General features: G+C 37.4%; 2 protein-coding genes across 5 annotated transcripts in view; one reads left to right on the top strand and one right to left on the bottom strand.

The window, feature by feature from the left end:
* Positions 1-24,494, bottom strand: part of LOC128546145 (uncharacterized) — a 121,013-nt gene that overhangs the window by 22,041 nt on the left and 74,478 nt on the right. The window lies entirely within an intron of this gene.
* LOC123528866 (28S ribosomal protein S33, mitochondrial-like) lies at positions 8,719-23,365 on the top strand. The gene is made up of 3 exons (XM_045308908.2): positions 8,719-8,864; positions 19,146-19,376; positions 22,880-23,365. Exons 2-3 carry the CDS (start codon positions 19,165-19,167, stop codon positions 22,998-23,000), a joined length of 333 nt encoding a protein of 110 aa, XP_045164843.2. The 5' UTR covers positions 8,719-8,864; positions 19,146-19,164; the 3' UTR covers positions 23,001-23,365.

Below are 24,494 nucleotides of genomic sequence, written 5' to 3'. Positions count from 1 at the left end.
CCAGATAATCTTTTAATCCGTGACTCTAGTTACATCCCTTGACGGACCGTCCACAGACTGAAATGAAATGAAAGTGTTAATTACGTCACGAGTTGGACTAATTACAGTCCAGGCACTGAATTCAATCAAAGAAGTAGTGTATATTATTTTCATAGCTCTTTGATTCAATGACAAACATGTCAAACAATGTACTGTATACACCTATATTTATATATAACGAAATTAACAGATAAATACCTTAAACCCCAACCTTTGCTGTAAAAACAAGTGGGAGGAGCCAAATTTCAAATGGTGGCTGTTTTTTGCAACAATTTTCATCAGAGAGAGATTTTTCAGGAATTTACCAGAAATAAGTTGTATCTATTTTAAAAAAAACATGGACTTGTGGGGACATGTTTTCTGTTCATAAAAATGCACTCCTTCCACAAATAACCCATTGAATAAATTAGATACAGCAGTTACAAAATTGAAATATCAAGGTATTTATTGAAAAACTGAATCTGAAACGACCTTTGACCCAAGTCATGTGATGTAAACAACCACAAGATCATATGTCCATGCAACATTGTTATTTTATTTTTCATACAAACTTTAGTAAATTAGTTAAAAGACTGTTTAATGAATACTTGACTTGTGAGTTTCTGAACTTAGATTGTCGTGCAATACTGCTATTTTATTTTTTACTAAAAAGTTTTTAACATTTTAATAATTATATAAAGAATATACTTAATCATGACAGTATCCGTAAGAAACTCAATTGCAAAGCAGTCTGTAGAAATACACAATATAGGACATAGAGTCTCCACTCGTAATTTCAAGCTGAACATTGCAAAATCAATTCAAAAGAAAAGATTGGCGTGTAAAAAACCTTTCATTAATATAATACCCAAAGATAGTGGTCGTCAAATCAAGATTGAATGTAGTGCTGGTTGCTATGAACTCTTGAGGAGTCAGTTGCTTTGCTCAAATATAAAAACAATATGTGACAAGTACAATATCTTTTTTGAAGAAAAAATCACTGATGTGCTAGGAAATAAACCTGAACACATACTACGTGCATATAACCAACTTCAAAATGGAACAAAAGGAAAGAAACTAAAATTTACAGTAAATCTATACAATACCCAATGCTCACTTCTGATCAACGGGAGACACATTAGTGTTTTCCAAGACGATATCCTGCCAGAAGTTCTGGAGATAGTAAAAAGTAACCCATCTATGACCAGTTTAGATCATCATATAGCTGCAATAATTGATCGATGCCTACTTGAAAATGCAGAAAATCCATGTAGCAGTACCGGCGTGACTAGTGATCAGCTGGAAAACCCAATACAAATAACAACTGGCACAACAGATGTGTTTGATGACGATGATGAAGATCTAGGGGATCCTGAGTTCTGCCTGCACTGCAAGATTCCTGTCTCCTCAGAAGGTATATGCTGTGATAACTGCTCAAGATGGTATCACAATAAAGGTGAAAACAAATACATGATGAACTTATGATGTTTAATGAAGATTCAGAACCTTACAACTGTATATCATGTCGCCAACTGACAATTCAAATATACAATATCTATCTCCACAACACAACCATATTAACTCTTTATTAAACCCAGAGAAAGATGAACATGCTATAAGAGAAGATTGTGAGGATGAATGTCAAGAGCAGCACCATCAAACAAGCGTACAAATTAGACCAGTAGCTGAGGAAGAGTTAGAACACCACCCTCCCCAGCAACAATTACAAGAAAACATACTTAACATCTCAAGGGACGATGAAAACGAAGAGAATCTTGAAATAGAACAAAATGTAAATGGAGACTGCAGAAAAAATATATTGACTGTAAAAAGTAGTAACAACAAAACAATAAATACTAACCCCAAACAAAAGCAACCCAAAAGAACAACAAAAAAAACTGATGGCGAAGTACAGGAATTGAGGCAACAAGTTGAACATGCGGCTAATATCATAAAACACTCGAGACAAAAATTACTGAACAAACTAATGACCTCTTAAAACATAACTGTGCAAAACCCCCTCAGAACTTTACTAGGAAAAATGAAACTTGTGAATCAGCAAATACTAACATTCATAATAATGATTCAAAGTATATTCTAGAAAAACTAAATCACCTGGAAATGACCTCCAGTATGGCGCAGTTAGAGACTTCCCAGAGATTAATGCAGATGCAACAACAACAGATCACACAACAGATGAGCATGATAACTAATCAAGGATGGATATTACCACTATATCTTCATACGTCGATGTGGACACAATGTAATTTTCCGCCACCACCGAATTATCAGTATGCATGTAGGATGCCGTGGAACAGTAAGCCACAACCTCCGCCGCCACCTCCACAAGTGCCTGTACAACATCTATCCTCCAATGCTCAACAACCAATTGTGCAAGTTTCGCAACCACAACCTGACACACAGTGTAGAAAAACAAAATCTAAATAACCAGACACTAAATTCTGCGCAAAGCCAGAATAATGTTAACAGGAAACAACCTTCAATGGCTGAAATGGTAACTGGACAGCCACTATTAGAAAAACTGAAAAGACCTAGAGAGAAACAAAATCTTCATTCTACTTTGAATCAAAGGCGACTAGTGATGAAGTACAAAAAACTAAACAGGTAAATTTGGTGTCTATAGCGAACCAATTTATGTAGAAAATTCACCAGTTAAGGGTGCAGACTCTCAGGATTGTTTGGACCATGGCAGAGCAACAGCAAGAATAGATCGGAACCCCAAGAAAAACAGCAAAACATATCCATAGCAACACTAAATATAAAGAATGTAAAAAGCAATAGTGCATACTTACAGAAACTTTTAGAAACTCACGACGTCATTTGTTTACAGGAACACTGGTTATTTAATTTTGAATTAAAATATTTGGACGCAGTCTCTGACAGTCATGTTGCGCACAGTAAAGCCGTTGAGACAAATAACCCTATTCCACCTATACAAGTCCCAAGGGGTTACGGAGGAATCGCAATAATATACAGAACTGACTGGAACATTAAATGTACGAAAAAACCTGATGGGCAAGAACGATTAACTATTCTTGAATTAGAAACAGAACCTGCTCTCTGTATAATTAGTGTATATATGCCTTCTAGAGGCAATAATACCAAAGGTGAATTTCAAGCAACTCTTGATGAACTTTCAGAGGTAGTGCAAAAATTTACAAATACTGGTGATCTCAATTCTTCTCTATCGCGAAATCCAGAAAATGAACATGACAAAAGAAATTTGTCCATGAAAATAACATGTATGTAAAACAAAACGGCCAACCTACCTTCATTCATGCAAATGGTCTCGACAAATTTGAAATAGATGACATTTTGTTAAATTGTAAAGCCGTAGAAGTTACAGCCTCAGTTAAAGTTGATCCAGATCAGCATCTTAATACGTCTGATCAAGTAAGCCTAATCGCTCAGTTGAATCTCTTTTTCCAAAAAAGACATAAGAAAAACTTGGTAAAACTGAGAAAACCACAATGGCAAATATGTGACACAGTGATGTATCAAGAAATTACTAAGGAACTTCTGAAAGAAAATGAAGGTAACATTTATACAGGCATTGAAAATAGAATCAATCATTTCAATACTACGCTTAAAATCGCAGAGGAAAAGGGTATACCTAGTAGAAGCATTAACAAGAAACGAAAAAGCTTTAAATGTTATGACAAAACTGTAAAAGATGCTTCAAAGAACAGCTAAAGAGCATGGTGGGAATGTAAGAAAGATGGTTGTCCGAAGAACCCAGAGAATAAAAAACGTAATGCAATGATAACAGCAAAAAGGCTGCTAAGGAAGGCACAACGACAAGTATTCAACAAGCAAAACCTTAAGAAACTAGAAAAAATCATGAATTCCAAATGGGGTGATAAAACATTTTATAAACTGATAAAAGAACAGAGAGCAACTTCTGCAATGCAAACTGAAATTTTAACTATTGACGGACAAACTATTGATGATCCTGAGAAAATTACTGAAGCATGGGCAGACTATTTTCAGAATCTTACTTCACCCCTCACAGATGTAAACTTCAATGAAGAATATAAAAATAAAATCAGTGAGGAAATAAAGTTAATTCAACAAATCTGTGAAAACAGCCAAAATGACATGAAGCCGGTAACCTACCAAGAAATAAAAAGTGCTATAACCAAGCTTAACAACAACAAAGCCGCTGATATCTTTGGAATCACTGCAGAACATTTAAAATTTGGGGAGGATGCAGTAATTCAGACTCTACAACAAATAATAAACAAAATCATTGAAACTAAACAGCTCCCAAGTATTCTTAAAGTAGGTGTCCTTACTCCAGTTTTCAAGAAAGGAAAACTTGATGACCCTGCAAACTACAGAGGAATTTCTATCACTCCGGTAGCTTTGAAAGTCCTTGAACAAATACTAGCGGACAGACATGACCAAATCTTAAGTAAAACTCAATCCGAGTTACAGTATGGATTCACAAAAGGAAAATCCAGTCTGATATCAGCTTTTCTTGTAACGGAATATCAACTTGAAACGAAGGCAAATAAAGACATGATGCTCTTAACCACTCTCGACACACAGAAAGCGTTTGACGTCTCATGAAATTTTATTGCATAAACTTTATTTTGATGGAATTCAAGGTGCTGACTGGCCTTTACTTGAAGACTTGTATACAGGTACGACCTCAATAGTCAAATGGAGCAGTCACCTCTCACAGAAGTTTCCCCTGCTTCAAGGAGCGAGACAAGGTGGAGTTCTTTCTGCAGGACACTATAAGAGATACAACAATCCTCTACTCAAACAATTAGAAAACAACTTTGATGGTGTACGTATTGGCATAACGAAAATTCCACACGCTACATGTGCAGATGACTACTATCCAATAATGACACTGAATAAGGTAATATGGTTAAAAATGTTGTAGAATACAGTAACAAGAACAGATATAAGATCAACCCAATGAAAAGCTCAGTCATTCAGTATAACTCTAAACAAAATATAGTAAAACTTGTATTACAAGGAAAAGAAATTGAAATTACTGACAAAACTGTACATTTGGGTGTAACTAGGAAAAAAGATGGCAAAGCTAACATCCAAGAGAAAATTAATACAGGAAGAAGGACAGTTTATTCTCTATTAGGTGCTGGATGCCATGGAAAGAATGGCGTATCCCAGAAAGTTAAAGCTCATCTATGGACCACATATGTTGCTCCTAGATTCACATATGGATTAGAGACTTTACCTCTTACAAAAACAGATGTAAATCTACTGGAAAAATTTGAAATTAAGACATTAAAGCAAATACAACATATTCCAGAAAGAACAGCAAATATTGTAACCACTGCCCTACTGGGTATTGTACCAGTAAAGAACATCTTGGACAAGAACTTGCTTAATCTTGTATACTCCATCCTGGCAACTCCAGATACTATAGAGTACAACATAGCAATGAGACAGCTCGCTGTTAAACATATTGAATCAAGCAGTATCTTTTCAAAAGCTAGAAAACTTCTAATTTACTACAAACTTCCGACAATCTATGATATCATCCAGTCCACCCCCAATAAAGCAACCTGGAAAGCTATGCTGATAAAAGCCATAAACAACAAGGTAGAAGAAGAATGGAGGAATGGTGTTAGTGAGAAAACCTCTTTGAAATACATTAATCCATTAACTCTAAAAGGTGGAAAACCACACCCTGTGTACCCTACTGTCAGACCAAATATATTTGATGTACAAAAGCAGAACTGAAGGTGAGACTCTTAACAGGAACATGCATATTACAGAGTAATAGGTCAAGGTTTAATCAGTACAGAGTAGCCCCAACATGTCCTTTATGTATGAAACAACCAGAGACCAGAGAACATTTTATTGCCCAGTGTGAAAAATTTAACTTGCCACGTGAACAGTTTGCTGTAAAGATAACCTCAATCCTTAAGATTTCAATGGAACACATTTTGAAATTGACTTCTGGACAATTTACACAATTAGTGTTAGACGCCACTCAATTAGATACAAGGTTAGACATTAAAATCACAAAACCTATGCTTGAATACTTAGAACTATACTCTAGGAAATATCTGCATGAGATACATATAATAAGATTAAGGACACTACAAACTGGTCAGTAGATAGGTAAAAGTATTCAGGTTAATCATAAATCAGACCTTTTAATTAACAGTGAAAATGGGGAAGCACATGACTGTAACTACTCATCAAACTTATTCATACAAGGCTCTGATAAGCTGTAACTGTTATTTTACCTATTAGAAACTACATAAAAAGTATATTATCATGCAACTCAGACAACATAATACTAAATAATCAGAAAATACTTAATTTAAACAAGAGCTGTCTCCATAGGATGACACATGCCCCCGATGGCACTTTAAATGAATAGTTATGGCCGATGTTCGAGTTTAGGACCTTTGACCTACGGAGCTGGGTCTTGCGCGCGACACGTCTTACTGTGTCACACATTTATGCGTAGTTATTTTAAAATCCATGCATGAATGACAAAGATATGGACCGGACACGCCCATCAATGCACTATCATGAAAAAAGACCTTTAACATCTAAGTGTGACCTTGACCTTTGAGCTACGGACCTGGGTCTTGCGCATGACACGTCGTCTTACTGTGGTACACATTCATGCCAAGTTATTTGAAAATCCATCCATCGATGACAAAGATATGGACTGGACACGCCCATCAATGCACTATCCCTTAATGTCTAAGTGTGACCTTGACCTTTGAGATACGGACCTGGGTCTTGCGCGCGACACGTCATCTTACTGTGGTACACATTCATGCCAAGTTATTTGAAAATCCATCCATCGATTACAAAGATATGGACCGGACACGCCCATCAATGCACTATCCCTTAATGTCTAAGTGTGACCTTGACCTTTGATGTACGGACATGGGTCTTGCGCGCGACACGTCGTCTTACTGTGGTACACATTCATGCCAAGTTATTTGAAAATCCATCCATCGATGACAAAGATATGGACCGGACACGCCCATCAATGCAATAACCTTTAATGTCTAAGTGTGACCTTGACCTTTGAGCTACGGACCTGGGTCTTGCGCGCGACACATCGTCTTACTGTGGTACAGATTCATGCCAAGTTATTTGAAAATCCATCCATCGATGACAAAGATATGGACCGGACACGAAAAATGCGGACAGACCGACAGACTGACAGACCGACAGACTGACAGACAGACGGTTCAAAAACTATATGCCTCCCTTCGGGGGCATAAAAAAAAAAGATGCAGTGAATAGTGTTCAAAATAATACCAAAGTATTAATGATTATTTTAAGATAAGAAAGTTTCAAGGGAAAAGAGTGGAGTTCTTAAGTTTGTACGTGCTAATAGCTACATAATTTTATTGAGTGTGAAGGGGGTAGTGATTCATATTCATGGTGTTGGATTATATTCAAGTGGATTATATTATTCGTGGTGTCTATGTCTATGTTATACTGCTTAACAATCGTTATCGATTATAACTAGCAGGCGCTTTGTCAGGGATAGCTGTTAAAAATAGTAAGAATATAGCGATTATGTGCATCTCGAAGATAAAGTAAAAGAACTATTTTACAGGTCAGGTTAAAAAGTAAAAGCAGGAAGTTGCATAAGAACTGATAGAAGGGTGGTAGCTGCCCAACAAATACTTCTAAGTTGGGACTAGCTTGCAAAGACACGGGGAGATAGTTCCACAGACGTATGCTTCTGGGAAAAAGGAGTTTGCATGATAATGTGTCTTTGAATACGGTCTCAAGTAGTTCAAGTTTCTGGTAGGTCTAAGGTGACTGTAGTCAACAAAAACAAGGTGTTGTTGGACCTTGTATAACATAGTAACTGAGCTGATCTTACGGTGTTGTTCTAGGGTTTGCCAGTTTAGTTCATTTATCATTTTGGAGACACTACTGGTGTAATTGTAGTCGTTATAGACATATCTTGCTGCAGATCTTTGAACTTGCTCAATTTTATGGGTTAAGTATTTTTGCCATGGATGCCATATGGTGGAACAGCACTCTAACTGGGGTCTAACATAGGTTTTATATGCAACCTCTTTGACTTTTTTATTTGGGGTTTTGACATTACGTTTGAGGAATCTTAGGGAATTTTTTGCTTTTGATGTTACATTATTGATATGATTGGTCCATGATAGGTCTTTACTAATGGTTACGCCTAAAAATTTGGCAGAATCAGCCGATTTTAACTCGATGTCATGCAGCTTATAAGGGAATATTTCAGGGTTTCTTTTGCGACTGATTCTTAGGACTTCACACTTATCTGGATTGAATTCCATGGACCAATCAGACTCCCAGGTTTCGAGACTGAAAAGGTCTTGCTGAAGGGCTTGGGCATCACTGTTTGATTTAACCGTAACATAGACTATTGTATCATCTGCGAACAGCCTCACCTTGCCTTTAACACTTTCAGGCAGATCATTTATGTATGAGAGGAAGAGGCAAGGTCCGAGGACCGAGCCTTGTGGGACACCAGAGAGGACGGGGAGATTGTCTGAATTGTGACCTTCGACGACAACCTGCTGAGTACGACTCTGAAGGAAGGACTTGACCCAAAAAGTGACCTGTGGATTGACACCTAGTCTTTGTAACTTGGTGGATCACCAATAGTGATATTATCATCTCTACCAACGTAGTTTGGGCGCATCTTTAAAGTCAACGGTGGACATCTCAGAACAGAACAGAACAGTGCCAGAATTAAACATACAGATGTATAATTTATTACAACCATTCAGAGCTTCCGGGTTCCGGATATCGGAAAAAGTAGGACACGTGCGGCATTGACAACAACAACATTGACATTGAAAAAAATATGTGTATGATTTCAACTTTATTTCTACAATATTTCTATTCATTGGATTAAAATCCACGTGAATGAAATAATTGTTTGCTTTTTTTTTATACAGTAAACCTGCGTATCTACATTATCAGTACGGTTGTTCATCTTTGTAAAAGAAGTGTAATCGGACAACATTAAATTTGGATAGTCTTGTACTTTAGAAAATGCGAAAAGTGTAGAAATAGAAAGCCACTAAGAAAGGCATCAATTCCAGAAATATATTATAGATGATTAAAGCGAGTTCTTCCTATTTGAAATTTTTGCACAATTTGTTCTCCACATGCGCTCTTGCACAGACACTTGGAGGTCTAGAGGTCTAATTTGAATCGATCCTAGGAAATATTGAGAAAAATTTTTCATATGGGAAATATCTCCACTCACGTCAAACACTCGAAAGACCAAAATAGTGGAGGAAATTTCCAATAAAATTTTCATTGCTTCATATCATCCTCAATAAATGCCGATTATGTCACAAATTGGCCATAAATTCAAATAAAACTATCTTCTATCTTCCATAACCGTTGAACCCCTTGCGGGGACGTAGACGTTTTGCGCATCAAAATCATAAAGAGAAAGAATATAGAGATAAAAATTTAGAGTGGAAGAAACTAAAAATAAAAAACTTAGGTGAAATAAAAGGTTAAAACTTGAGTTGGCGGGATAACTAGCGTGAGACATGTTCAAGGCTGCAAACTGCGGCACTGAACTGCTCTAGGGTAGGGAGGTGGGCGACACTGGGGGGAAGTTGGTTCCAATGGTACACCGTTCTCGGAAAATAAGAAAACTTGTAATAGTCGGTGGTTGCAGTAATTAACCTGTAACTTAGGGAATGGCCATGGCAGGCACATCGGGTCATTGGGGTAAGGTAATCTACGATTGGGATAGCAACAAGATCATGATGAATCTTATAGAAGAGTGATAACCTAGAATCTCTACGCCTTAAATCCAGTTGACGAAGGTTTAGGGAGTGTAGCATATCTGTTACACTAGAAGTACGGCCGTAGTCAGTCTTGATCTAATGGGCGGCTCTCCTTTGGACACTTTCAATTTGGTCTAACTGGGTTAGGGTGTGGGGCGACCATACCTCAGAGGCATATTCAAGCTGGGGTCGGACTAGAGTCTGGTAAGCAATGGTCTTAATGGGTTGGGATTTGACCTTAATGTTTCTTCGTAAGAACCCTAGGGTTTGGTTAGCTTTTTTGGTTGACCTATTTATGTGATTGTCCCATGATAGGTCATTTGAGATATCCATGCCTAGGTATTTAGCGGAGCTGACCGATTCAAGTTGGACTCCATGTAGGTAATACTGGGTAGGGATAGGATGTTTCCTTCTAGTGGCGTGGATCACTTGACACTTGGAGGGGTTGAACTCCATATCACACTCCAACTCCCACTTTTCTAGAAGTTTTAGGTCATTTTGGAGAGTGACAGATTGGTCTGCAGACGACAATGTTAGATATATTGCCATGTCATCTGCAAACAGACGGACTTTGGAGCTGATGTTTTGTGGGAGGTCATTTATGTAAGCTAGGAAGAGCAGGGGACCAAGTACAGTTCCCTGCGGGACACCTGATGATACTGGGAAGGCATCAGAGGTAGTGCCATTTAGGACTACTGATTGGATCCTATTATCTAAGAAGCCTTTGACCCATCTTAGTGTGTTACCTCTGACTCCATATTCATGCATTTTTAGTAGGACTTTTTCATGGCTAACCTTGTCGAAAGCCTTATTAAAATCTAGAAGTATAAGATCTACTTGTTTCTTATTGTAGACTGAGGTGACCAGATCATTTACTAACATAACTAACTGAGTAACGCATGACCTTTTTCCCCTAAATCCATGCTGTAGGTCATACAGAATACCATGGTTGGTGAAGTGCTTAACAATTGATGAGGAAACAATGTGTTCAAGAACTTTGCATAGGACACATGTTAATGACATTGGCCTATAAAATACTGGATTTGACCTATCACCTTTTTTAAAAATGGGGGCAACATTTGCGGATTTCCACTGGGATGGAAGTGAACCTTCCTCCAGGGATTTCTGGAATATGACCTCAAGGATGGGAGATAGTTCTACAGAGAGTGTTTTAAGTATTATAGGCTTGATATTGTCAGGACCACTGGCCTTATGGGGGTTCAGGTTGCTGAGAAGTTTCTCAATACCATTTGTACCTATCCTAATATCTGGCATAGTAGGGACTGAATTTCCATCTGGGGTTAGTCTCATTTTACTGAGCGAGGCGAGGTTTAGTGGTGATTTGGGGCTAAAAACAGACTGAAACTGTTTGTTCAGTACTGTTGCCTTAGCTTGATCATCTAGATGGAGTTTATTTTCATACTTAAGGGGAGGATAGAGGAAGATTCCTGTCTCGAGTGTTTAATAAACGAGTACAGTTTCTTAGTATTTGGTTTATTTGGGAGTGAGGCATTAGTGTTATTCAGGTTTAGGATGTGCTCAAGATACTGGCTATAAACCTCTTTGACCTTTTTCCGCACTAGATGCTTTAAGTCTAGAAATTTCTTTTGATCAGAAGATGAGCTTCTGAAACTTACATGTATCAAAAGGGGATTAAATTCCTCATTGATTTATATAAAAATTATCAAATAATTTCCAAAGTTACGAATTTTACCGCGTCTACACAGCCTATGTACTAGCGATAAAACCAATAACTTTACATGACTGCATGTGTACTGTGATTTATTCTCCATTATTTTGGTCCTTCAAAGTTTTAACATTTAGATTGCCCCGTAACAAATGTAAAACAATCTAAATGTTGAATTATTTTGACTACTTGGAGGTCAAACCCTACTCCCTTCTCCGCCACAGTATTTTTTAGTCTTTTTAAAACACACTGAGCATAATTATGTATCAAACATTGAATATGTTTTGTTACAAATTCAACATGTTTTAAGCAGTAAAAAATAAACGACACATTTCACTTGCTCTAAGCGTTTCAACACAATTGCTTGTTCAAGGAATACGAGAATTGATCCAAGCTTGGTTATATTGGGCAGTCAAATTTACCAACAGAACCGAGACACAAGACAATATCATCAGTGGTTATAATAAAAATGCTTGCCTTTGAAGTCATCTGACGTGATGGCTGAGAGTTCTAAGATGCTGGAAAAAAACATCGCACATTTGTCAGGGCCGTAGGTTCGCTCCCTGCTGTGGGCAACCTTTTTTTTTCTTGAATACATTATTAGCTCATCTGATTTTTTGAAAAAAAATGATGAGTTATTGTCATCACTTGAGCGGTTGTCGGCGTCGGCGTCGGTGTCGGCGTCGGCGTCGGCGTCTGCGTCGGCGTTGCCTGGTTAAGTTTTATGTTTAGGTCAGCTTTTCTCCTAAACTATCAAAGCTATTGCTTTGAAACTTGGAATACTTGTTCACCCTCATAAGCTGACCCTGTATAGCAAGAAACATAACTCCATCTTGCTTTTTGCAAGATTTATGGCCCCTTTTGTACTTAGAAAATATCAGATTTCTTGGTTAAGTTTTATTTTTAGGTCAACTTTTCTCCTAAACTATCAAAGCTATTGCTTTGAAACTTGGAATACTTGTTCACCATCATAAGCAGACCCTGTACATCAAGAAACATAACTCCATCTTGCTTTTTGCAAGAATTATTGCCCCTTTTGGACTTAGAAAATTAGTTTTCTTGGTTAAGTTTTATGTTTAGGTCAGCTTTTATCCTAAACTATCAAAGCTATTGCTTTAAAACTTGCAACACTTGTTCACCATCATAAGCTGACCCTGTACAGCAAGAAACATAACTCCATCCTGCTTTTTGCAAGATTTATGGCCCCTTTTGGACTTAGAAAATATCAGATTTCTTGGTTAAGTTTTATGTTTAGGTCAACTTTTTCTCTTAAACTATCAAAGCTATTGCTTTGAAACTTGCAACACTTGTTCACCATCATAAGCTGACCCTGTATAGCAAGCAACATAACTCCATCCTGCTTTTTGCAATAATTATTGCCCCTTTTGGACTTAGAAAATCATTTTCTTGGTTGAGTATTATGTTTAAGGCAACTTTTCTCATAAACTATCAAAGCTATTGCTTTAAAACTTGCAACAGTTTTTCACCATCATAAGTGGACACTGTACATCAAGAAACATAACTCTATCCTGCTTTTTGCAAGAATGATTGCCCATTTTATACTTAGAAAATCATGGGTAGGACAATATTTCTATTACACAAAAAAAATCAGATGAGTGTCAGCACCCGCAAGGCGGTGCTCTTGTTTTTATTCCCCCGCCACAAGTGGTGGGGGGTTACAGGAATGGTCTCCGTCCTTCCGTCTTCCGTCCTTCCGTAACATTTTGTGTCCGCTCTGTATCTCCTAAACCCCTTGAAGGATTTTCATGAAACTTGGGTCAAATGATCGTCTCATCAAGATGATGTGCAGAACCCATGAGTCAGCCATGTCGGTTCAATGTCAAGGTCACAACTTGAGGTCAAAGGTTTGAGCTTTCCATTTTGTGTCCGCTCTGTATCTCCTAAACCCCTTGAAGGATAATCATGAAACTTTAATCAAATGATCACCTCATCAAGACGATATGCAGAACCCATGAGTCAGCCATGTCGGCTCAAGGTCAAGGTCACAACTCAAGGTCAAAGGTTTGAGCCTTCCATTTTGTGTTCATTCTGTATCTCCTAAACCCCTTGAAGGATTTACATTAAACCACCTCATCAAGAACTCATGAGTCAGCCATGTAAACTCAAGGTCAAGGTCACAACTCAAGGTCAAAGGTTTCAGCTCTGTTTCTCCTAAACCCCTTTTAGGATTTTCATGAAACTTGGGTCAAATGATCACCTCATCTAGATGATGTGCAGAATTCATAGGTCAGCCATGTCAGTTCAAGGTCAAGGTCACAGCTCAAGGTCAAAGGTTTACCCTTTCACTATCCATACCAGTGGCGGGGGATTCAGCTGTCTTTCAGACTGCTTTGTTATCATTAAAAAGAAAACAAAATATTACAAATTACATTTGAAAAAAAAAATCTCCCTTAATGTTGAGCAAACCCACGGCCCTGACAAAAAATATGCGATGTTATTATCCAGCACCTTAGACCTCTAGGCCATCGCGGTAGATGACATCGAAGGTGAGTATTTTTATTATAGTAAATCATTGATGATATCGTCTGTGTCCCGGCTCTGTTGGTGAATTGAAGCACCAACCAAGCTCGGATCAATTCTCGTATTTCTGGACAAGCAATTTGTGTTGAAATGCTCAAAGTAAGTTATCTTTACTTTTAAGCTTGACTTTTCGAAAAATAAATATAAGTAGAGCTATCCTACTCACCACGGTGTCGGCGTCGGTGTCACACCTTGGCTGAGGTTTTCATACCAGTCCACATTTTCGCAAAACCTTTTGACATGTGGCTTTGAAACTTTGAACACATGTTTATTTTAACAGTCTGTATCTGTATGCAAGAGTACATAACTCTGTCAAGTATTTTGGCTGAATTATTGCCCTTTTTGGACTTGGAAATTGGTTCACTTTTCCATACAAGTCCACGTTTGTGACATGTGGCTTTGAAACTTTGAACATTTGTTCATTGTCATGATCTCCATCTGTAGTCAAGGGTATGTAACTATGTCAAAGATATTTGGCTGAATTATGGCCTTTTTAGCTCATCTGATTTTTTGAAAAAAAATGATGAGTTATTGTCATCACCTGAGCGGGCGTCAGCGTCTGCGTCGGCGTTGCCTGGTTAAGTTTTATGTTTAGGTCAGCTTTTCTCCTAAACTAGCAAAGCTATTGCTTTGAAACTTGGAATACTTGTTCACCATCATAAGCTGACCCTGTATATCAAGAAACATAACTCCATCTTGCTTTTTGCAAGATTTATGGCCCCTTTTGTACTTAGAAAATATCAGATTTCTGGGTTAAGTTTTATGTTTAGGTCAATTTTTCTCCTAAACTATCAAAGCTATTGCTTTGAAACTTGAAATACTTCTTCACCATCATAAGCTGACCCTGTACAGCAAGAAACATAACTCCATCCTGCTTTTTGCAAGATTTGTGGTCCCTTTTGGACTTAGTAAATATCAGATTTCTTGGTTAAGTTTTATTAGCTCATCTGATTTTTTGAAAAAAAATGATGAGTTATTGTCATCACTTGAGCGGTTGTCGGCGTCGGCGTTGCCTGGTTAAGTTTTATGTTTAGGTCAACTTTTCTCCTAAACTATCAAAGCTATTGCTTTGAAACTTGGAATACTTGTTCACCATCATAAGCTGACCCTGTATAGCAAGAAACATAACTCCATCCTGCTTTTTGCAAGATTTATGGCCCCTTTTGGACTTAGAAAATATCAGATTTCTTGGTTAGGTTTTATGTTTAGGTCAACTTTTCTCCTAAACTATCAAAGCTATTGCTTTGAAACTTGGAATGCTTGTTCACCATCATAAGCAGACCCTGTACATCAAGAAACATAACTCCATCCTGCTTTTTGCAAGAATTATTGCCCCTTTTTGTACTTAGAAAATCAGTTTTCTTGGTTAAGTTTTATGTTTAGGTCAGCTTTTCTCCTAAACTATCAAAGCTATTGCTTTAAAACTTGCAACAGTTTTTCACCATCATAAGCTGACCCTGTACAGCAAGAAACATAACTCCATCCTGCTTTTTGCAAGATTTATGGCCCCTTTTGGACTTAGAAAATACCAGATTTTTTGGTTAATTTTTATGTTTAGGTCAATTTTTTCTCTTAAACTATCAAAGCTATTGCTTTGAAACTTGCAACACTTGTTCACCATCATAAGCTGACCCTGTACAGCAAGCAACATAACTCCATCCTACTTTTTGCAATAATTATTGCCCCTTTTGGACTTAGAAAATCATTTTCTTGGTTGAGTATTATGTTTAAGTCAACTTTTCTCATAAACTATCAAAGCTATTGCTTTAAAACTTGCAACAGTTTTTCACCATCATAAGCTGACATTATACATCAAGAAACATAACTCCATCCTGCTTTTTGCAAGAATGATGGCCCTTTTTAGACTTAGAAAATCATGGGTAGGACAATATTTCTATTATACAAAAAAAATCAGATGAGCGTCAGCACCCGCAAGGCGGTGCTCTTGTGTTTAGGTCAACTTTTTCTCTTAAACTATCAAAGCTATTGCTTTGAAACTTGCAACACTTGTTCAACATCATAAGCTGACCCTGTACAGCAAGCAACATAACTCCATCCTGCTTTTTGCAATAATTATTGCCCCTTTGGACTTAGAAAATATCAGATTTCTTGGTTAAATTTTATGTTTAAGTCAACTTTTTCTCTTAAATTATCAAAGCTATTGCTTTGAAACTTGCAACACTTGTTCACCATCATAAGCTGACCCTGTACAGCAAGATACATAACTCCATCCTGCTTTTTGCAAGATTTATGGCCCCTTTTAGACTTAGAAAATATCAGACTTCTTGGTTAAGTTTTATGTTTAGGTCATCTTTTTCTCTTAAACTATCAAAGCTATTACTTTGAAACTTGCAACACTTGTTCACCATCATAAGCTGACCCTGTACAGCAAGCAACATAACTCCATCCTGCTTTTTGCAATAATTATTGCCCCTTTTGGACTTAGAAAATCATTTTCTTGGTTGAGTATTATGTTTAAGTCAACTTTTCTCATAAACTATCAAAGCTATTGCTTTAAAACTTGCAACAGTTTTTCACCATCATAAGTGGACACTGTACATCAAGAAACATAACTCTATCCTGCTTTTTGCAAGAATGATGGCCCTTTTTAGACTTAGAAAATCATGGGTAGGACAATATTTCTATTATACAAAAAAAAAGTCAGATGAGCGTCAGCACCCGCAAGGCGGTGCTCTTGTTTGGACTTGGGTACTGGTTCAGTTTTTGCACAAGTCTATATTTTATCTAAACTGTTTGACATACATTTGTATGGCTTTGAAACTTTGACCATTTTTTTTACCATCATAGTCTCCATATGTAGGCAAGACTACATAACTACATGTAGGACAAGGAATTTGGCTCAGTTATGGCGCTTTTTTGACATAGAAATTAGTTTAATAATAAGTTACACATTGCCATATAGTGCAAGACTTGTCCAGTTCCACAAATACAGGTACATCGTTTGTCTTATCTATTTTCCTTCTTTTCTTTGAAAATCTCTGATTATATTTAGACCCCATACTTACTTCAAAACTTTGAATAGTCGAGCGTGCTGTCAACAGACAGCTCATGTTATTGCATTGATAGTAAATGGTAATTTTTTAAAACATGTTGAATTTGTAACAAAACATATTCAATGTTTGAGACATGTGCTCAGTATTTTTTAAAAGACTAAAAATATTGGCCAATATTTGGCAGGGGCAGAGAGAGGGGAGGGGGGTTTGACCTCTAAGTGTCAGTGCTTTTACATTTAATGTCTCATTATTCACATACCACCTTACTTTTCTGGTAGTTTAACAGAGTTATGAATATAAATAAATTTGAGTACTTTATTATCATTATCATTTCTTAGGTGGTAGTATTACATACTCATGAAGGATATACCTTCAGGAATATGTCAAAAATTAGCAGAATCTTTTGATATAAAGTAAACCTGCGGGAGAAAATACAAAGATCCTAACCTTATCATGATGATCATCTATTGTCAGGGGTTCATCAGGTCAAGGCATGCTCAAAGTTACAAGCCCAGTTTCTTACAATATAGGCTTTCATGTGCAGGTGGGAGGTGGGGAAGGGGGTGGCAAATCCTTTTTAGCTCACCTGTCACATAGTGACAAGGTGAGCTTTTGTGATCACCCTTCGTCCGTTGTCAGTCCGTGCATGCGTGCGTCAACAATTTCTTGTCTGCACGATAGCGGTTTCATTTATGATTTTATTTTAACCAAATTTGCACACAACTTGTATCACCATAAGATCACGGTTCCTTTCTTGAACTGGCTAGATCTCATTATGCGTTCCAGAGTTATGGCCCCTGAAAGGGCCAAAATTAGCTATTTTGACCTTGTCTGCACAATAGCAGCTTTATTTATGATTTGATTTTTACCAAACTGGCACACAACTTGTATCACCATAAGATCTTGGTTCCTTTCTTGAACTGGCCAGATTCCATTATGGGTTCCAGAGTTATGGCCCCTGAAAAGGCCAGAATTAGCTATTTTGACCTTGGCTGCACAATAGCAGCTTCATTTATGATTTTATTTTTACCAAACTGGCACACAACTTGTATCACCATAAGATCTTGGTTCCTTTCTTGAACTGGCCAGATTCCATTATGGGTTCCAGAGTTATGGCCCCTGAAAAGGCCAGAATTAGCTATTTTGACCTTGGCTGCACAATAGCAGCTTCATTTATGATTTTATTTTTACCAAACTGGCACACAACTTGTGTCACCATAAGATCTCGGTTCCTTTCTTGAACCGGCCAGATCCCATAATGGGTTCCAGAGTTATGGCCCCTGAAAATTAGCTATTTTGACCTTGTCTGCACAATAGCAGCTTCATTTTTTGATATGATTTTTACCAAAGTTGCACACAACTTGTATCACCACAAGATCTTGCTTCCTTTCTTCAACTAGCCAGATTCCATCATGGGTTCCAGAGTTATGCCCCTTAAAGGTCCAAAATTGGCTATTTTGGCTTTTGCAGCCATATAGAGACTTCATTTATGGTTTTATTTGATACAAACTTCCAAAATATCTTCAACAACAATAAATATTGGATTCCATGAACTGATTTTATTGCAAATTACGTCCCTTTATTTCAAATTAAAATGGGTATATCTCCATAACTAATGAAGATACTGATCTGAAATTTCATGTATGTCAGCAGATTTATTTGGCAGATCCTTCTTTTGTTCACTTACAATATTATTTTTTTTTAATTACTTCCCTTTTACATTACTATAAATAGCTTATTTTTATTAACTTTTTTATTATTGGCCATAGGGAAAAACCGAGACCACTTTTCTGTGGTACAACATGGATGGTACCTCCAATTTTTAGGTGTATTTCGACATATCTAAACCTTGTAAGAATTTTTTTTTCTTTTTGGTTAAATTTCTTCCCTTTGGTGTTCCTACATCCTTTGGACTTAGATATTTTTTCTAAGGACCTTCTTGTCCTCAAGTGCAGTGATAACAGGTGAGCGATATAGGGCCATCATGGCCCTCTTGTTACAAGCTCTTGTTCAGTGTGAAATTATATTTTGTAGTATTGTAATCAGAAACAATGATTTTTCAGACCTGAGTAATGTGTGTTTTATTTAATTTTTCAGAATTATAAGGACTTGAAATATGTCATCATCCAAGTATGCCCAGCGTATGGCAAGGCTCTCTGCCAGAATATTTGGAGAGGTTGCTAGACCGACAGATACGAAATCTATGAGAGTGGTAAAAATATTTTCTGGAAAGCCGGCACATTTAGATCCAAATATTGTGGATTATTATCCTCGTCACAGAGAATTAAAACAACTTATGGACGGCCTTAGAGCTCATGGTTTATTCAGGTGGGTTTAGAGAAGATATTTTAAGGAAAATGTTTGTATTTTTTAGCATATTGAATGACTTTATAACGGCTTTGCCTTTTTTGTACATGTACCATATTCACCTTTTTCTACCTGCTTGTCAATCTGTAATGACAAGACAAATTGTATGGGACATAAGTGTTACTGAAGCTCTGATGGTAGCTTGCATAAGTGCTTATTTCTATTAGAAATAAGATAACTATTTGTTCTGTTTAAAATTTTAACAGGACTTGCTTTGATAGCCAGTTTAACAAAGATGGTCCATTTATGTATGTTTTGCAACAAACAACGGTTGAGACGCAGACTGGTATCAGAGCTATAATACGTGAATCATGATGTCAGATTTCTGCATGACATCCAGTTAATCAGTTACTTTGATGAATGAAACGCAGCATAATTTTTAGCTCGACTATTCAAAGAAAAGTTACTGCTATAATGGGACTTATCCATTCGTCGGCGTCGGTGTCTACACCAGTGTCCCGATTTGGTTAAGTTTTTGTTTTGAAGCTGGTATCTAACTTCACACACCTTATTCACTGTGAAGAACTGACTTATATGCACAGGTTTCATAACTCTGTTTTGCTTTTTTACAAAATTATGCCCCTTTTTGACTTGGCAATATTTGGTTCAGTATTTGTATGTAAGCTGGTATCTCAGTTCCCACTTATGGGAATGGATTGAAACTTCACATACTTGTTCACTGTCATGTTCTGACATGTAATGTACAGGGTCCATAACTCTACTTCGCAATTTTACAAAATTTTGCCCCTTTTTCGAACTTAGAAATTTTTGGTTAAGGTTTTTGTGTGTAAGCTGGTATCTCAGTACAGACTAATGGGAATGGATTGGAACTTCACACACTTGTCCACTGTCATAAGCTGATATGCACTGTGCAGGTTCCATAACTCTGTTGTGCATTTTTAGCTCACCTGTCACAAAGTGACAAGGTGAGCTTTTGTGATCGCGCAGCGTCCGTCGTCCGTCAGTCCGTCTGTCGTAAACTTGTGCTTGTGACCACTCTAGAGGTCACATTTTTCATGGGGTCTTTATGAAAATTGGTCAGAATGTTCACCTTGATGATATCTAGGTCAAGTTCGAAACTGGATCACGTGCGGTCAAAAACTAGGTCAGTAGGTCTAAAGATAGAAAAACCTTGTGACCTCTCTAGAGGCCACATTTTTCACAAGATCTTCATGAAAATTGGTCAGAATGTTCAACTTGATGATATCTAGATCAAGTTTGAAACTGGGTCACGTGCTATCAAAAACTAGATCAGTAGGTCAGATAAAAGAAAAACATTGTGACCTCTCTAGAGGCCATATTTTTCAAGATATCTTTATGAAAGTTGGTCTGAATGTTCATCTTGATGATATCTAGGTCAGGTTCGAAACTGGGTCAACTGTGGTCAAAATCTAGGTCAGTAGGTCTAAAGATAGAAAAACCTTGTGACCTCTCTAGAGGCCATACTTTCAAATGGATCTTCATGAAAATTGTTCAGAATGTTCACCTTGATGATATCTAGGTCAAGTTCGAAACTGGGTCACATGCAGTCAATAACTAGGTCAGTAGGTCAAATAATAAAAAAAACCTTGTGACCTCTCTAGAGGCATATTTTTCATGGGATCTGTATGAAATTTGGGTCTGATAGTTTATCTTGATGATATCTAGTTCAAGTTTGAAACTGGGTCAACTGCGGTCAAAAACTAGGTCAGAAGGTCTAAAAATAGAAAATCCTTGTGACCTCTCTAGAGGCCATACTTTCAAATGGATCTTCATGAAATTGGTCAGAATGTTCACCTTGATGATATCTAGGTCAAGTTCGAAACTGGGTCACGTGCGGTCAATAACTAGGTCAGTAGGTCAAATGATAAAAAAACCTTGTGACCTCTCTAGAGGCCATATTTTTCAATGGATCTTCATGAAAATTGGTCAGAATTTTTATCTTGATGATATCTAGGTCAGGTTCAAAACTGGGTCACTGGAGCTCAAAAACTAGGTCACTATGTCAAATAATAGAAAAAACAACGTCATACTCAGTTCAAAACTGGGTCATGTGGGAACAGGTGAGCGATTCAGGACCATCATGGTCCTCTTGTTACAAGATTATATCACGTTTTCGACTTTTGTCTTCATTCAGTTGACAAGGCTGTTGAATAGTCGAGCGTTGCTGTCCTCCAACAGCTCTTGTTTGTACATGTACCAAATTCACCTTTTTCTACCTGCTTGAAGTTGTCAATCTGTCATGACAAGACAAATTGTATGGGACATAACTGTTACTGGTGCTCTGATAGTAGCTTGCATAAGTGCTTATATCTGCATTATTGTACCCCCCGACAACAAAGTTGTAAGGGGGGGTATACTGGTTTCAGGTTGTCTGTCTGTCCGTCTGTCTGTCTGTCTGTCCGTCTGGTCGTCTGTCCGTAGATGCAATCTTGTGTGCGCCATCTCTCCTTATCCCCTTGACAGAATTTTATGAAACTTCACACAAGTGATCAGTACCAACAGTAGTTGTGCATGGGGCATGTTAGGTTCTTTTAGAAAAAAAAAATGCAGAGTTAATGGACTTTGTTTTTTTGTTACTATACTATATACATAGACACAATCTTGTGCGCACCATCTCTCCTCATCCCCTTGACACAATTTAATGAAACTTCACACAAGTGATCAGTACCAACAGTAGTTGTGCATGGGGCATGTTAGGTTTTTTTAGAAAAAAAAATTGCAGAGTTATGGGACTTTGTTTTTTTGTTACTATACTATATACATATACACAATCTTGTGCGCACCATCTCTCCTCATCCCCTTGACACAATTTAATGAAACTTCACACAAGTGATCAGTAACAACAGTAGTTGTGCATGGGCATGTAAGGTTCTTTCAGAAAAAAAAATTTGCAGAGTTATGGGACTTTGTTTTTTTGTGACTATACTATATACATAGACACAATCTTGTGCACACCATCTCTCCTCATCCCCTTGATACAATTTAATGAAACTTCACACAACTAATCAGTAACAACAATAGTTGTGCATGGGGCATGTTAGGTTCTTTCAGCGACAAAAATTGCAGAGTTATGGGACTTTGTTTCTTGTTAACATACTATGTACATACAGTCTGCATGTGCAATCTTGTGCGTGCCTAATCTACCAAACCCTTGCACACAATTTAATGAAACTTCACACAAGTGATCAGTACCAACCCTAGTTGTGCATGGTGCATGTTACATTCTTTTAGATAAATATTCTGCATAGTTATGGGACTTTGTTTTTTGTTACTATACTGTATACATTACAGGTATATACATACAGTCCACATAATTATGCAGTCTTGTGTGTGTCAAATTGCAGTGTACTGTGTCAGTGCATGCATGGGGGTACATTCATCACCTTTAGTGATAGCTCTAGTTAGAAATAAATAATGTTTAAAACTAAAGTATATGACTGAATGTCCCATAAGAATAATTAATTGGTACATTTTCTTTTCAGGGATGAACATGAAGATTTTAAAGATGAAATGAGAAAAAGACGAGAGGCTAGAGGGAAAAAAAGAATATGTGCCCTATCATCTCCCGGGGGAAAAAGGAGGGCGAAGGAAAATAAAAAATAACAGGTGCTGCTTTTGTGATAAACATATTCTTGTCTTAGAGTGATCATCTACTGAACTGTCATAAAGTGGTTGAGGCTGGAACCTTTCCTAGATTATTAGGATAAACCCGAAGTTGAATAAGGACATCATATATTGCTGAGAAAGTTGTTGAAGGTACATTTCTTCTGTCTTGAAAACCGTCAAGTTTAAACATTGGAAAGTATCATGGGAAAGTTTTGATGGGAAAGATGTGATTGTATGATTGTTTAGTTAGTGACTGTATTTACTTGTGCTTTATACAGTTCCTTTTTTTAAAAATGTAAAATAAAGATATAAACGGGTTATATGTATTTGTAAGACTCGTTGATTAAATGAGAATTGAAGAATGTTTTTCCATTTTTTTTCTGTTTGTGATTTCAGCATAAATTTAACCCACTAGTGCCTTAGTTAGGTATTTATGTCTTCCCCCGCTGGGGAGACATATTGTTTTTGCCCTGTCTGTCCGTCACACTTCATTTCAGATCAATAACTGGAGAACCATTTGACTAGAACCTTCAAACTTCATAGGATGGCAGGGCTTATGGAGTAGACAACCTGTATTGTTTTTGGGGTCACTCCATCAAAGGTCAAGGTCACAGGGACCTGAACATGGAAAACCATTTCTGATCAATAACTTGAGAACCGCTTCACCCAGAATGTTGAAACTTCAAAGGATGATTTGACATGCAAAGTAGATGACCCCTATTGATTTTGGGGTCATTCTATTAAAGGTCAAAGTCACAGGGGCCTGAACATGGAAAACCATTTCCAGTCAATAACTTGAGAATCGCTTGACCCAGAATGTTGAAACTTCATATAATGATTGGTCATGCAGAGTAGAAGACCCCTATTGATTTTGGGGTCATTCTGTTAAAGGTCAAGGTCATAGGGGCCTGAACATGGAAAACCATTTTCGGTCAGGAACTCGAGAACCACTTGACCCAGAATGTTGAAACTTCATAGGATGATTGGACATGCAGAGTAGATGACCCCTATTGATTTTGGGATCACTCTATTAAAGGTCAAGGTCACAGGGGCCAGAACATGGAAAACCATTTCCCATCAGTAACTGGAGAACCACTTGACCCAGGATGTTGAAACTTCATAGGATGATTGGACATGCAGAATAGATGACCCCTATTGATTTTGGGGTCACTCTATTAAAGGTCAAGGTCACAGGGGCCTGAACATGGAAAACCATTTCCGGTCAATAACTTGAGAACCACTTGACCCAGAATGTTTAAACTTCATAGGATGATTGGACATGCAGAGTGGATGACCCCTATTGATTTTTGGGTCACTATTAAAGGTCAAGGTTGTAGCAGATAGAGAATGATATCCATTTCCGTTCAATAACTTGAGAACCATTTGACCTAGAACCTTCAAACTTCATAGGGTGTTAGGACTTACAAAGTAGATGATCCGTATTGTTTTTGGGGTCACTCAATCAAAGGTCACAGGAGGCTGAACATAGAA

The sequence above is a fragment of the Mercenaria mercenaria genome, chromosome 13, assembly GCF_021730395.1.
Source record: "Mercenaria mercenaria strain notata chromosome 13, MADL_Memer_1, whole genome shotgun sequence".
NCBI lineage: Eukaryota > Metazoa > Mollusca > Bivalvia > Venerida > Veneridae > Mercenaria > Mercenaria mercenaria.
Note: the sequence above shows the minus strand (reverse complement) of the source record. Positions and strands in the feature narration are given on the sequence as shown.